The sequence below is a fragment of the Vanellus vanellus genome (assembly GCF_965231255.1).
Source record: "Vanellus vanellus genome assembly, chromosome: 3".
NCBI classification, from domain to species: Eukaryota; Metazoa; Chordata; class Aves; order Charadriiformes; family Charadriidae; genus Vanellus; species Vanellus vanellus.
In genome coordinates, this window is record NC_138907.1 from 69,858,768 (window position 1) to 69,874,043 (window position 15,276).

Sequence of the window (15,276 nt, forward strand, 5' to 3'; positions counted from 1 at the left end):
GTGCTGTTGAGACCTGGCAGTAAACACGTTGCTGAACTGCTGACAAACCCTGCAAGTCTGAGATTGCTTACAAAATCTTGGTTTGCTGAAAGAGATTTAGCGTAAGAAGTCTGCTTTTATTTTTGCACTCTGCCTCACTTCAAATTTCTTAGCTGTATAGCTTCCGTTTGAGAAACTCCTTGGGAAGGGTTATTGGTATTATTGTTTAAGCTTAATCTCTTTGAGACTGGCTTTCTCTTACTTTATCTGCAGAGCATTGCTATCTGTTCTCAGAAGGTGAATACCTCAATTTTCCAGTGATACTGTATTCTACAGCAGAATTTAACTAAAGCCCTGTTTTTGCCTGCTATTGGTGTGAGGGTCCATGCAAAATTGCTGGCAGTCTCTATATGCTGCTCAGCATAGTTTGAAAGTGTATGTGTATTAATAAGTAAGACTTACAAAGTCTGATCTTAGCATAAAAACCAAGTACTTTTCAGATGCTATGCTTGTAAACTTAACATACATTCTTGTACTACCACTGAGAAGAATCAAGCAGTTCGTTAGCCTGGATTTTGGGAGTCATCTTACGTCGGTAACATTACATAACTATTTTAGGGAGGGAAAGGAAGAACAATTATCCTTTTTAGCCTTCAGGAGAATTTTAAGTACACAAAATGTAATTACTAAAATTGAAATTTATCCAGGAAGCAGGAATTAACCACCCTCCTCTCACAAGAAATATAACAGCAGGATCATATGACAATCACGAGTTCCCATTTAAAAGTGAAAAACTGTGAATGAAAAGCCATTATTTAATGTGTGCTGCTGTTTATCTTTCTCAGTTCTCTTTTGCAGCCATTCTGTTGCCATCTTCTGCTCACCGCATGCACTCTTCTACACCCAAATGCAACACAAGCCTTTTTTGATGATGACTTGCATGTTCTGCTGTGATATTCAGGGAGCTCTGTCACTGTGCACAGGGTCCACGTGCAACAGCATCAACATACGTATATGGGCAAATACCCATGAAAACTTACTTAAAAAAAAAACAACAATGCTTTTAAATTATAGAAATGCCTAAGCTATAATTCAGTTATTAAGTTGCTCAGAATTTGCATTTCTGTCCACTTCCCCATAGAAAAACTAGCACTAATCCTCAGTTTTATCTCTAAATGTCTGTAAGAAAAGTATCAGATCTACTCATGTGCTATATGGAAACTCTGGTTTGTGTATTCCAACAGGTGACAGACATGATAGAGCAAAGACACGGTTATAACACAGTCAGATCTCTATAGGTACTTACAAGTCTGTCCCTAGTTCATCAAAATAATTACACACTGCACAGATAGTCCATAATCTAAGTACATGTAATTTTATTGGTGGCATGCAGCCTGTGTACCTAGGGGAGCTGGACAGTGAGTGCAAGCTCCCTTGCCTGCAGCCTGCCTGGAGGTTTTAGTAGGCAGACATGGCTATGCAGCACAGCCTTTTAAGGGAGAACTATCTATTCTGGTTTTGTCTTCTTCACTAAATAGGGTGTTGCAGACAGTGCCACGCTCGCTAACTGGATTTCTACTTCTCTTTTTCAGTGCCTGATGAGGGAAATCCCCCTGCTCCCACCACATATCGGCGTTTTGGCTCCAGATCATGTTTTCTGTGCATAATAACTACCGCAGTCTGTGGGGACCTCCTCGGCACAGCGTGGGTTTGTCCACCTTTAATCAGTGTGCAGGCAGGAGAAGGGCTGCCCACCCCTGTGTATGGGTTGGTGCTCTGCCCCTTGGGGAATGGTTTGCTCTCTTGCCTGTCAGTAAGCCTGTGCTGAGCAGGTCAGCCAGCACTGCATCAGCTTGTTTGGGAACTCTGCGGGTACAAGGATAAAGTTCTCCAAAAGGTGTTGTTGCATGAAGAGTAAGAACTGCTCTACGTTTGTGTTGCACGGAGGCCACAAGGTATGTACGGTAACTGCGGGACCGGTGGTATGCCGTGTGACCTTGTAAGCATAACTTACTGCCCTGTGTTACACAGTGACTTCCAAATTTCAGCTGAATCGTTCCTCATTGCTGTAGAATTATGGGTGGACCTAACAAAATCTTCAGATATTTAACGTCTTTTTCAGCAGCCTTGCCTCTCACTCAGGCAAAACTCTTCCAAAAATTATCAGGCTAATAAGTTGTTTTTCCTTCACAGCTGACAGTGCACCCAGGAACAACAGTTACAACCAGTCATTGATCTGTTTCCTGCTTGAGTGCCATAAAACATTCTCAAGACATGGAGGAAGATAAAGGGCAGAGTGCTAAAGCTACCAGTGCGGTGGGTGACTTGAGGAAAAGTTGGCAGACCTGGGCCGATGATCACATTGAGTATCAGAGGAAGAACCCATTCAGCAACGAGGACAGGCTTGCATCTAAAGCAGTGCATACTCACAGAGGAGACTCTACCTATGGGAGACCCCCTGAAGGGTCTCAGACAGAGCAGAGAGGAAAAGACGCTCACTCACACGTGGGTAAGGAAGTAGAAGAGCTGTGCTTGATCATTAGAAGCACTGGAGAGGTGGGAGAAGATGGACATGTGAGTGTGACTTTCGGGCAGCTGTTTGAAACATATGTGACTATTTCCAATAAAGTAGTGGGAATCTTGTTAAGAGCCAGAAAGCATGGTCTGGTTCATTTTGAAGGTGAAATGCTTTGGCAAGGAAAAGATGATGATGTGATCATCACTTTATTAGAATAAGGCTTTGTCATCTAATGAATTCTGCTGCATGGTTCCATTTGGAAAACATATATGGATACCATCTTGAAAGAGGTTTTCATGACAGAATTTCAACTCGGCTGCTTACTGGGACATGAGCAGGAGAGAAAATGGGCGAGAAGGATAGAATATGTTTTTGTAAAAATGGTAGAGGTTTGGACGGAAATCACAAATAATGAACTAATCCATCACGCTGCTATTGGATTGTCCTTTCATTATTATCATCCACTACCAAGTATAGTGCGATTCTTCAGATAACTCCACTGGCTTATTGCTTTAGGTTACTGAAAGTATAAATTACTAACTTGCTAGTATACAACACTGATTCTTGCAGGTTGCAAAATACTCGCTGGGGGGGGGGGCTGGTTTGTAAAACATGGAATTGAAAACTTCTATGGGAATCCATATACTTCTTCAAAAAAAGAGCCTGGTATATAACAAAAGTTTAGGTTATTTTCACATGGTGAAACTGAAAAAATGCAACTTACTTTCATGAAGTATATGAAAATTCCTGAATTTACAGAAATACCACAGCAAGGGTATTTGATGGTTCCTAAATTAGTTGCATCTTGCATGTATTTTGGAGAGCTGCACTAGTCCTGGTATTTAATAGTCTATTCTTATCATCATATCTTCTCCAAACATCCTGTGTCTTTTGTTTTTCCTCTGTATCTCACCATTTTTACCTGTTCTGTTCTTCTAATGCTGCATCATACCCTAGAAGATCACAAACCTCTCCAGCCTTCTTGGTGAGTCCAGCTAATATCCCTTCATAGAAAGTAGGGTGCCATAACGTAAAGATGTGAAAGCCAGCCAAAACTGTATATTGGGGCACTGTGCGTTCATGAAAAGAAAAATAAAAAGGCTTTTTCACCAAAATGTAGCAACTTTGTTTACAGCAGAAGGAGAGTAGAGATCCTGTAGTGCCAAATGCATAAATAAAAGTGTAGTGGTGCAGTCCCGTACCTCATTTATCTGAAGCAGAGCTGTGCTTTCAGAGTGCAGTTGTGAGTTCTCCAAACTGGGGAAAAAAAAACGATCAGCTAGTGAAAATTGAGACTGAAAGATGACCGATAAGAATTTCCTTCATGGTTCTTCCGGGGAACTTTTTCTATTTTTAAAAAAGAAAAATAAGGATTGGTTATATACAATAGTTGTAATAATGCTATTAAAAATAGTCAGGAGCTGTATTTACAATAGTTCCCACAAAGAAAACTGTATAATTAGAAATACAAAATTCTATTTTTTGCCAGTGCAAATAAAAGCTTTTATGTGGTGTTAACTACAGTACTTGATGGGTCTTTAGCATAAGCTATTCTCTTGCTTCAAAAGGATATTAAAATTTAATACAAAATATGAACTTGATAAAAGTGAAAGATTATTTTATGCTATTTATATAAAAGAATGTCTTTTGCAAAAAGCCTAAAAGAATGGGTTTTTTGATTTGACATTTTCATCCAATGGGGATTTGCATCAAAATAAACCTTTGGACTGAGCAAATGAAAATATGGATTTCATTATCCCTCTGCCTCCTTTTTGTAGTGAAAAGATACTGCAAGTAGAAAAAAGATGAGGAAGTGAATGTGTTGAAATAAGTATATCTGGGGGACAGGAGAGCCAGATGCAGATAGAGCACTTAAGGGAAAACAAAGGGTGGGTTTGTATCACCACATAATTTTACCGTGTTGGAAACTGGGGAATATGTGCTGCAGCAGGTACCGCTGGTGTGAGTGCCCTTAGCTCTCAAAACCACTCCTTCTTCCTGAACAAATCTATGTCTTGCAGCTGAAAAAGACATATAGTTTGTGATCTTAACACGTTTTAAATGCTTTGGTTTGGGGAAAAGCATTTCTTACCAAAACGACATGAGCACACCTCAGTGCATTTCAGCTCCCATTAGATAAAGCCTAGACACACATTTTGATTTCAAAATGAGTCAAGCTTTTTATAATACAACTATGGAGTGTGGTTTGTTTAATTCTAACAATTTTCAAATGTAGTCAGTGCTGCCGTAGCACTTCAGGAAGCAGTATCAGGCGGTTCAAGTGTTGCCAGCTGACTAACAGGATGGTGATATCAGAAAAAATAAGACTTTAAAAGACACACAGTTGAGGCAGTGTGTAGCCTGAACACCCTAAGATGCAAGTCCAGCTCGTGCAAATTTACTAGTTCCTAATTAAGTCTGGCTCAAGACAGGAATCTAGGCTTCCACTGCTATGTAAGTAGTTAGTGTTAGATACTTATGTGGCCTCTGCTGCACTCCCTCTTGCTGCTGGTTGGTGTAAACATCACTTGAGTGCACCTACAAGAGCTTGAAGCACACTTCTGATCAAAACAGATAGAAGCAGAGTAAGCCCTAAGGAAATGGCTTATCAATTTTGTAAGTGACTACAAAAAGCTTGGCCTATCATGATACTTGGAATAAAACCAAGGTCTATGATCAAAAAGATTACTTAAAGAGGGATGGATTTTTTTAAACAATTCTAGAGCCAAATTTCCTACCTGCCAGCTTTAGATGAGCATTCTCTAAAGAGTGACTGAAATCTTTCTGTGTGCCCATGAAATGGTTATAAAAGCCAAAAAGCTGCCAAACTGGGTCCGCACACAAGTTGGCAAATCCAATCTCCCCCTTGCAGCAATAGCCAGTATTTTGAAAGAGGTCTAAAAGATAGATAATAACAACTTGTCAGTTTGTCCACTGGTACACTCCAGAATAAAAAAAAAAAATTACTCCTGAAGCCTGTATAGTCAGGAGCGTATCATATCTAACGGACATGATTGAGTTGAGCTACTGGTTTACAAGTTTTGCAAAATTCTGCTTCCTCACCTGCCTTGTGGAGATTAGGTTAGTATCTACAGATGAAACAAGTATTTAAACTTTTCAACAGGCAACTTTTTTGCAACAGGCCCCCACTAAACTAAATGGAACATAATTTATTAAATTATTTTCACAAACATTTTAGCATGTGAGGTTTTCTAATATTACAGATTATTTAGAGTAGTAAATAAAATCTGACCATCTAAAAGGTGTTCTTGCCCTACTAAGTAACTTTCAGCTCTTCAAATCTCTCCTAACTTCACTTCTTTGTGGCGAGCTCCCTCAAGTCTTTCCTCTTCTCCCACTTGAAGACTGAATTCTGCATCTGTTTTGGACTGTACATTGTATAAGGATTATCTGTATTTCATCTTGTCAAACACTGAAAGCACTTTCAGCACTTCAATAAATATTGCACATCAGTTGAAATGGCAACAATTGAGTTTCTATGCAGCATTTTATTGTTTCCAAGTTTGTCAAATTTCAAATACGATTTTTATGGGTTTGCTCCCATTTTTATGTTTTTATTTACAACTCACCCTGAAGACTAGCCTGAAGAGCTATTACCATTTTAATCACATTGAAAACGCTGTCCTTAGTCAAAACACAAACTTTTTTTTTTTATTATTCTACATTTAACAGCATTGTACGTGTATCTATCTATCTGTTTCATCCTTTCAGAGGGGGCGGTTAGCACTTCAGGATAAAAGCAGTATTCTCTGGGTTCACATTAGGTTGGGGGTTTATGTAAAACAATTGAGCAAAAGAGTACAACTAAAGCTTTGTCATTCCTAAACATGTCAAAAAAGCAGCTTTTCTCAGGGCTGCTAATACTGGATCAAAGAAAAGCAGAACAGCAGAGCCAGGGGCAGCAGCTAAGCAACTTTCCTTTGCTTCTCCAGCCTCTTGGAGAGTAAGAGCTGCTGAGAGGAAGTTCACTCTCCAAGAGCGTTTTATTAATCTTTGCTCACTGGAAAGCCCTACAGATGATTTTGGAAGTTCTAAAATGATGCTGTAACGCTGCTGTAGAAGAGGGTGACATAGTTAACAGGGTGTGCTAATCGCCTCTTCCAGGGGCTCGCCAATAATTCTGAAACGTATTCAAAGCATTAGGATAGGCTGTTCAGAAAATATTTCTTAGCCTAATTAAAAAAATTATCTCCTGAGTCCAAGAATACTTGTCAATACAGGAGGAAAATAGAACATGGTTCTGTGCTGAAAAACACTAATGAGATACTGAGCATTCATCTCATTAATTAAATTTAACACTTTGTTTGGGCCAGTTTGAGGCCTGTCTGCTAGTGTCAGAGACAAGCTGAATTCCCCATCTTGCTCATCTGCAAAAGTTTGGAAGCTCGATTATATCCTGATTTTTACCTTTCCAGTCTTGTCATTAGTGGGACCCTTCTCAGATGTGAGATGCAAAAGTTGACCTTCGTGCTTCTGTGTACATTTATTTGACAATGTACTGGGTTTGGCTGGGATGGAGATGATTTTCTTCAGAGCAGCCCGTAAGGTGCCGTGTTTTGTGATTGAAAGTGTTGATAACACAGCGATGTTCTGACGCTTGCTGAGCAGTGCCTGCACAGTGCCAAGGCCTTTTCTTTTCCCTGCTCTGGCCCTCCAGCAGGCAAAAAGCTGGGAGGGGGCACAGCCGGCACATTCCATGCCATACGGTGTCACGCTCAACAAGAGCTGAGGGAGGTTTAGGGGGCGAGAGGGGGGTAGCCACTGCTACTGGCCTGCTTGTGGAAGGTCATGAGTGATTGCCTTCACATCACGTGCCTTTTATTTTTTTCCTTCCTCTTTCCTTCATTTATTAAACTGTTTTCATCTCAACCCGTGAGTTTTCTCACTTTTGCTCTTCCCATTCCTTCCCCAATCCCACCAAGTCAGCGGTGAAGAGCAAGCGAAGGGCTGTCGGGGTCAAACCCCACAGTCGACTATTCCACTGCATTGGAAGATCATTTCAAGATTAGCATTTAGTCTGTTTATTAATCCTTTTTGACAACAGTTCATGTTGGTACTTAAATATTACATGTCACAGTTAAGTACAGTTACATAAATTAATTATAAATCAGAACACACACAGAATATTAACTCTTGAAAGATCTTAATGTCCAGCTGTTTCACAAAGCTAGGAGCCAGCTCGAGCCTCCTAACCTATTGCACAGAAGTAGTCAAAGTTCGGTTGCTTTAATTCACACTCTTCCTACCTGATATTATAAATTAATACCCCAAAGGACTGCAAATGACATATAAGTGCCCACTAATAAGAATAACAAGACATTGCGAGCAAGGTCTTAGAGAAAAGAGAGGTGTAAACTCTTCTGGGTAGAAACCATTCTTCAGAAGGGTGTGAACTTTCTGAAGTATTACATATAGTTTCCTGTAAGAATATTACAGTTCATTGTACCACTAAGGCAACAGGTGCTGGATCAGTGGAAAACACTGAGAAGATTACGTTCAGGGAAGCTGGCAGGTGCAACAGACCATCATCACCTCAGCTGCATCTAAATGCATCGGCCAAGGACACTTGATTAGTTAGGCACCAAGAATGAAGAAAATCCACTCCATGTTTTCTGGAGTCTTTGCTTTCCAAACAGACTGCCTTAATATGGTATTGAGAAACAGAGCGCTAGCATTACTGATTAAGTCATACAGCAAAGGCAAATGTTCAGCAGGTTCCTTAAACAACTCAACATGTTCCAATTTTGGGCTGAGTCCCTGCTATCCCAAATTCAAATCAGATTGCTATTATGCAAGCCTGCCACATAGTCACTGCACTAAAGACCAGTTTCTCTTATGACTTCATTTAGAAATCAAACTTAGCCAAGGCATTAGTAATCCCCAAGGGACTTCCAGTAAGAACAATATCAGAACCATGTAAAAATTTGGATTTTTTTTCTCTATCATCATGCAGAAGACCAGTATATTAAATCAATTCCTCTGAACTCTTCACATTTTTTCTAAGCGTACAATAATTAATTTAAAATATCATGCACGTAAGAGAAACAATCTTTAAATCCAACATACAAACACTTAAACATACAATTAAACTATATTCTATGTTATATAGCATTATCACATCTTGGGGACCTATTGTATTAACATTTACTATGTCACTGCCATGCAAATAAGGCAGGTAATATAATAAAGTGGTTTAGCACCAGGAATTTAGTAGTGTATTTTCAGCAATGTACCTACTAATAACTAGGCATAAGTAACTATCATACAAATACAGATGGAGATTCAAATGTTACTTGCAATCCCAGAGCAATGCATCTTCAAAATAAAAGTTCGATTCCGCAATGCATATTCTCTTTGGTACAAGTATACATGCTGTTAGTAGTAACTTGTTGCCTTAGTCACAACACATTCTGTTGCTATACCCTGCCTTTTACTAGGAAAAGTTCTCTTCATGCATGCATGTGTGTGTATGTATTATGTATATATATGCAAATATAAAATTACAATTAAAATACATTGCCTTACTGTCAGAGAAGTATACAGACTGAAATATCCAAATGGGAGAATTAGGTTGGCAGCTACAAGTCCTGTGTGTATTTCCTCATAAGGAACTAAAGCTTTTTTTATCCGGGTATACTATTGGCAACATCAAAACGTGCAACCTTAAATCAGAGTTCAAAGACAAAGAAGAAAGAGGCTAGCGACACAAGGCTAAGAGTACTTTCAACTGGAAGCATTTTCAGTTTGCAGTCGCTCAATCAGTTGTTCAGCCTATGAAAGAGAGAAAGCAATGCATTATACTACACCGTGGACCTTCAGTTTACTGAAAATTCCATTCTAAAAATAGCAAGTGACACTGACAGAGCATTTACTTTTCATTTTTACATGAAAAAGCATACAACAGAACCAGAACACAATGATTGCTTTAAACAGCAGACTCCTTTTTGCAGTTTCCAACAAACTCCCATTAGGCGATCAGAAAAGGAAACAGAACCTATGAAAGTCAGAGGATGTTTGAGCAGATAAATAGCAGATAAAGCAGTGTGGTTTTAAAGACCTCAGAAGACAGCAGTGCTCAGACCAACCAAGCTATGAGACTTGGAATTCTTTGGGAGACACTCCAGAATGGTGTATTGTGGCCTCTCATCACCCAACAAGCTGCACACCAGCCACATATGTTGCTGAGGGATGAAGTGCATTCACATGTGGTTCATGTCACGAGATATACATCCAATTCGTTATGTCACTATACTCACACATACTTTTTGCATCATATGGCTATTTATGCATGTAGCGTATAACTGGGGCAGTTGTATCTTGTACATGCAACAGCATCAGCCCACAGAGCCCTCAGAAATGCTCAGGGCAGAAGGAAGTATGCCAGCATTGTTCTAGCAGGCCAAATTGGGCACATGGAGACCAACATTGCCACTTCTGAAATACATCACTTTACTGTCAGCCTTTTTTTGCCAGTCCCACTGAATTAATCTTTTATTTTGAACTAGTGCTTGAGGTTTTATTAAGATCTCCAAAGGAACCACATTAAAACATGAAAAGCTTAAATTTGGCATGTTTTAAATACACACAGTAAAAATGCAGTCAGCTACTTAAGGTAGGAACAACTTAATAGGAGTTACGCAGCTCTTGCAGTTTATTTGCAAACAAAACTGATAAAGCATGGAGCAACTGAAAATCAAGCTATCTGAACCTTGTTTTGCATTCTTAAACAAGTATCACATTCAAGCCACTATAGTTAAAAAAACCACCCCAAAACAAACAAACCCCAAAACAACTCACATTTTCCAACTTAGTAATAGGGTAAAATACCTTTTGAAGTGCATCCACATCGGATAACCAAACTTGGTACAGATCTCCCTGAGCTAAGCAGTAAAACTACACAGCTATGCTTATTTGAGGGCCAAATGTCTGTGTGGCGCTCTACAATACAGCAGAGACACTTCTGCTTTGTTTGAGCTCGGCGAGATCGCCAGCGAGGTACCACTGTGAAGAAGCCGAGTTTTTTCTCTTTGAGTAAGAGGGTGTCTATACGCTTTATATGAGACAGACCTTTTTGGGCATCTTTGTTTTGGGGCTGTGCAACAACACCAAGATGCTGTAGCTACATTGCAAGGATAGGTTCTTTGCTGCATCAAAGCAGTGAGAGTGCTTTAGTGCTTGAGAGAGATATTTTCAAACAGTGATTTAGGCAGTGCCAGTTCAGTCTCACTGCGTAACTCTACTGACACAAATCAGTACAATGTTTTTGTAAAGCAGGCATTTGTTTCAGTCTAAAGATGACAAGATGAGAAAAAACATGTGAAATGATAAAAGCAGTCGTTCGGTGGCCACGTTTTTCACTTAAATTGGATGAACCAGGGTATATACAATACATAGCCCATCACACTTGAGTACATCCTTTCACATTAAAGAACAAATACTTACAAAGAGTCCTCAGAAGCATGTTATGTTAACCTAAGCTACATATTAGATCCAGAACTACTGTGAATGTTATTGTCACTCGATTTCCCTTAATAAGCATAAACATTAAAATTACATTTTACCATTATATTTTCCTCAAATATTTAATACAAAATATAAATAATTAATAATTATAGTAATGACAAAAACAATTGCTCAAAGAATTTTTGTACACAGTTAAAAAGTTAGAGAGATGCCACACTTTCAGCTTGCAATTGAAAACCTACCAAAAAGCTCATCTGCATTACACTTACCGTGATAAACCAGTAGGAATTGATTCTGTACATGAGTCTGGATAAGAATCCTAGCTGACTGGCTGGGGCCAGGACATGAAGATGCAAGTGGGATATTGAGCAGAACGGAGGCCAGTGAAAACCCATTCTTCAGAAAAGAAAAACAAGTGAAAAATACTGGTGATGTTATTAACATCAGGAAGAATTGGAACATCACAAGTTATTGAACGTGATCATCTGAATTAAGAACTCAACTCATTACATTTTCCTTGTACATAATGGCAGGAACAAAAATATGTCCTTTCCTTTCATTATGCTCTCAGGAAACTTTTTCAAAAGCCCACTAACCTCCTCCTTCACATATCTGTATTTAAGATATGTTTTGTTGAAAAGGAGGGTTTAAATAATAAAATGTATCATACCAAGTTTTCAGCTGGAAAGTCAACTGTCACTGGATGAATGTAGTTTCTACCTATTTTAACGATGAAGGCTCAGCTCCCTATACTCTACACTGTTTAATTTATGTTACAATTTACTTTGGCTACCAAAGGCACTGGCTTAAACTAAAGGGTGCAGCACTGAAATCAAATGAACGCAGGCATGACTGAAACACAACGCTGTGCCCTGCTTGAATAGGACAAAGTTTACCCCTCTTCTGGCATCTAGGATTTAGAGCATATTTTCAGCACATAATTAAAAAGCAGCTTTTTAGACAAGTTGTTTGAAGTGCCATCCCTATCCCAAGATGTCAAGAAAGAATCTCAGAGTTGGAATGTAATCTGCACTAGCAATTTATCAGAAAAAAAGAGTTTATACTCAATGCCAGCACATTCTACTTAAGAAGTCATGCAATAAGTGAATGCAGACCCAATTTCCTCCATAAATCATACTGCAGTTGTTGCCACCATCTCTACAATAGCATTCTGAAAAGTAAAAAACACTCAATAAACATAGGTTTCCACTACATACCTTACATCATTCAAGTCGTTAAAATTATTTCTCTGGAGGACAGCTTTTCCAACTTCCATCATTCTTTTCACTATTAAACACAAATTTCATTTAACGTTTAAATAGTATTTTACATATTATATGTCATCAAGCAATTTAAAAAAGGTATTCTTTAGAATATTAACTTCAACAAACTGATTACAATGAGATCACAAATGTGGGGTTTTCAAAATATAAACACTGTCACTAATCATAATCAAAGATTGTCCAGACAGCATTGTAAAATGATTGGCATGAAAATTGCCACTGTTACCAATTTCTACACTAACGATGCTTTTAAGTGTGCGATTATTCTAACAACTTTGGCCAAAGGTATGGTATCACCACACCCTTATAAAAAACAAGAAGTACTGATTGGTCAGAACGCCAATGTTTACACCAATTCCAGTTTTATATCTCTACACAGCTACAGGACTTTGATCTCTAGCTCCTGTACAGACTGGTGTAAGGTTAGGAAGTTTCAGAGATAGTACACAAATTTAAATTAAAATAAAATAAAACTCTCAATCCTATTTACTGTTAGGACAAAGTTTCATTACTGTATCACTGAGAAAAGAAGTAACCCTAATACAAAAACTCAAGGCAAAAATCTAAGGAATTGCCTTAAAGCCAAACACATACAGAATTTGTTTCTGGAGAAAATTACCCTACATTTAGAAGAGAAATACCAGGATGCAAGACTTGCAACACGCAACTATAACTCTTTTCTTGCATCACCTGTAAATTTCCCTAAGGTGGAACCTCTATATGCATATATGACTGTAGTTTCTTCTGTTACTCAACACACTTAGCTATTTCTTTCTTGTGAAAGAAATTCCAGGACAATGTTTTCTTAAGAAAAAAAAAAGAAGAAAAAAGCCTATCAACAATAAATCATGGCTTCGATATTTTAGAATCTTATCTTTTCCAAAATTATTGAAGTTTATTGGACCACCATTTCCCTCTTTGTTGTCTCACTCCCCTTTTTCCTGAAAAATAGTGTTTATCATAGAATCATAGAATGGTTTAGGTTGGAAAGGACCTTGAAGATCATCGAGTTCCAACCCCCCTGCCATAGGCAGGGACACCTCCCACTAGACCAGGTTGCCCAAGGCCATGTCCAGCCTGGCCTTGAACCCCTCCAGGGTTGAGGCTTCAACAACCTCTCTGGGCAACCTGTTCCAGTGCATTACCACCCTTAAAGTGAAAAACTTCTTTCTAATGTTCAATGTGAACCTGCCCTCTTCCACTTTAAAGCCATTCCCCCTTGTCCTATCACTACATGCCCAAGTAAAAAGTCCTTCCCCAGCTCTCCTGTAGGCCCCCTTTAGGTACTGGAAGGCCATAATAAGATCTCCCCAGAGCCTTCTCTTCTCCAGGCTGAACAGCCCCAACAATTTCAGCCTCTCCTCACAGGAGAGGTGCTCCAGCCCTCGGATCATCCTCGTGGCTCTCCTCTGGACACGGTCCAGCAGGTCCGTGTCCTTCTTATGTTGGGGACTCCAAAGCTGGATGCAGCACTCCAGGTGGGGTCTCACGAGAGTGGAGTAGAGGGGCAGAATCACCTCCTTTGACCTGCTGGCCACACTTCTTCTGATACACTTCTTTTTATTATTTTAAAATATACATTTAATAAAACTCTTCTATAATTTTTCATGTAATTTAAAATTGCATATATATTTAAGACAAAGCAATGAAGCAGCACATAAACACTTTAAAAATAAAGTTGTGGTTCCAACAAAGTGCAGAGGCATCTATACTACATGCAAACAAAAGAGATTTCATGCACCAATACAATGTTTTTCTAGAACGGCACAAAACCCACGCTATTCTAGAATAGCACACAGAAGTTCCCAGGTAGGGTAAGTCCCTACCTACACCCTCTTACATCATTTATTTCCATGTTTACATCCTCAGCCAAATGGTGCTCAAAGGTGTAATTTACTTGACAACACACTATTTAAGACTGTGCAAAATTATTTTGCTTTAGGTTAAACACATACTTACAGCCTTACCTACAGGTACGTGTTCTGCCTTCAGCGTTTTGCAGTTTCCCATGTGCTCCACCGGCACCACCAGATAGTGGTGGGGGGCACTAGGCCTGATATCTCTAAAGCAAACAAGGTCTTCATACTAAAAAAGGATGTGAACACATTAAATTGATTAGGACGAGGGTATTGGCAAAGAGTAGGTAACAAAGTCCATCTTCCCCACATCAACGTGATATTTAATGTCATATTTGAAGTAACTAGCAAAAATCTTAAGATTTTCAGAGCCAGGCTAGGGAAAGACTTGTAAAGCACGCTTGGTGTCCTCAGCTGACCTTCTGCAGTCACGACTCCTCCGCGCCTGCTTTACGCTTTCTAGCCATTGTATCAACCGTTAAAGATAACAAGATATTTCCTTTCTGATCCCGCCTATCCCTATAAAAGAGCCGAGGACCCGGTGAGACCACCCCAGACCCGCCAAGCCCTTCAAAGCCGGCCCCTTCGGCAAGCCGGCAGCCCGGGCGCCGCCTCACGCAGGGGGATGGCGGGCACCAGGCGGCCGACAGGCTCGCGGCTTCAGGCTTCGACCTTTCCCTTCTCAGATTAACCCCCTCGGCCCTTCCCGGCTCTCCTGGCGCCCTGCCCTCTCCTCAGGCCCCGGTGCCGAGCGACTCGGGCGCCAGGACCCGCACAGCAGCCCTCGCGCCAGCACGGCGGCCGCTCTTCGTTAAAAACCGCCAACGAACGACAACCACCACCCGCCTGCCCACGCCAGCCCCTCCGCTGCCGGCGGCGAGCTGGCCGGACCCGCACCGGTGGGCGAGGACGAGGACGGCGGCAGAAGGCGGAAGCGGCCGCGGGGGCTCCGCCTGCGGGACACGGGGGGAGGCCGCCGGCACCCGGGCGCCCCTCACCCACCTGGCAGGGCAGCAGCGCCGTGCCCGGCTCCTCCCGGCGGGCGATCCTGCAGAACACGCACTTGCCGTCGTAGCTGCCACCATTCCCGGCTTCTCTCCCCTCAGCGGCGGCCGCGCCCGCGGCCTCCTCCTCCCCCGCCATGGCCCCGACTCCT

At 40.6% G+C, this 15,276-nt stretch overlaps 1 protein-coding gene across 1 annotated transcript; it reads right to left on the bottom strand.

The window, feature by feature from the left end:
* Positions 1 to 7,529: 7,529 nt before the first annotated feature.
* HINT3 (histidine triad nucleotide binding protein 3) lies at positions 7,530 to 15,276 on the bottom strand. Its single transcript, XM_082481452.1, has 5 exons — positions 15,123 to 15,276; positions 14,232 to 14,349; positions 12,199 to 12,268; positions 11,251 to 11,377; positions 7,530 to 9,289 (listed from the first exon to the last, which is right to left on the bottom strand). Exons 1-5 carry the CDS (start codon positions 15,261 to 15,263, stop codon positions 9,242 to 9,244), a joined length of 504 nt encoding a protein of 167 aa, XP_082337578.1. The 5' UTR covers positions 15,264 to 15,276; the 3' UTR covers positions 7,530 to 9,241.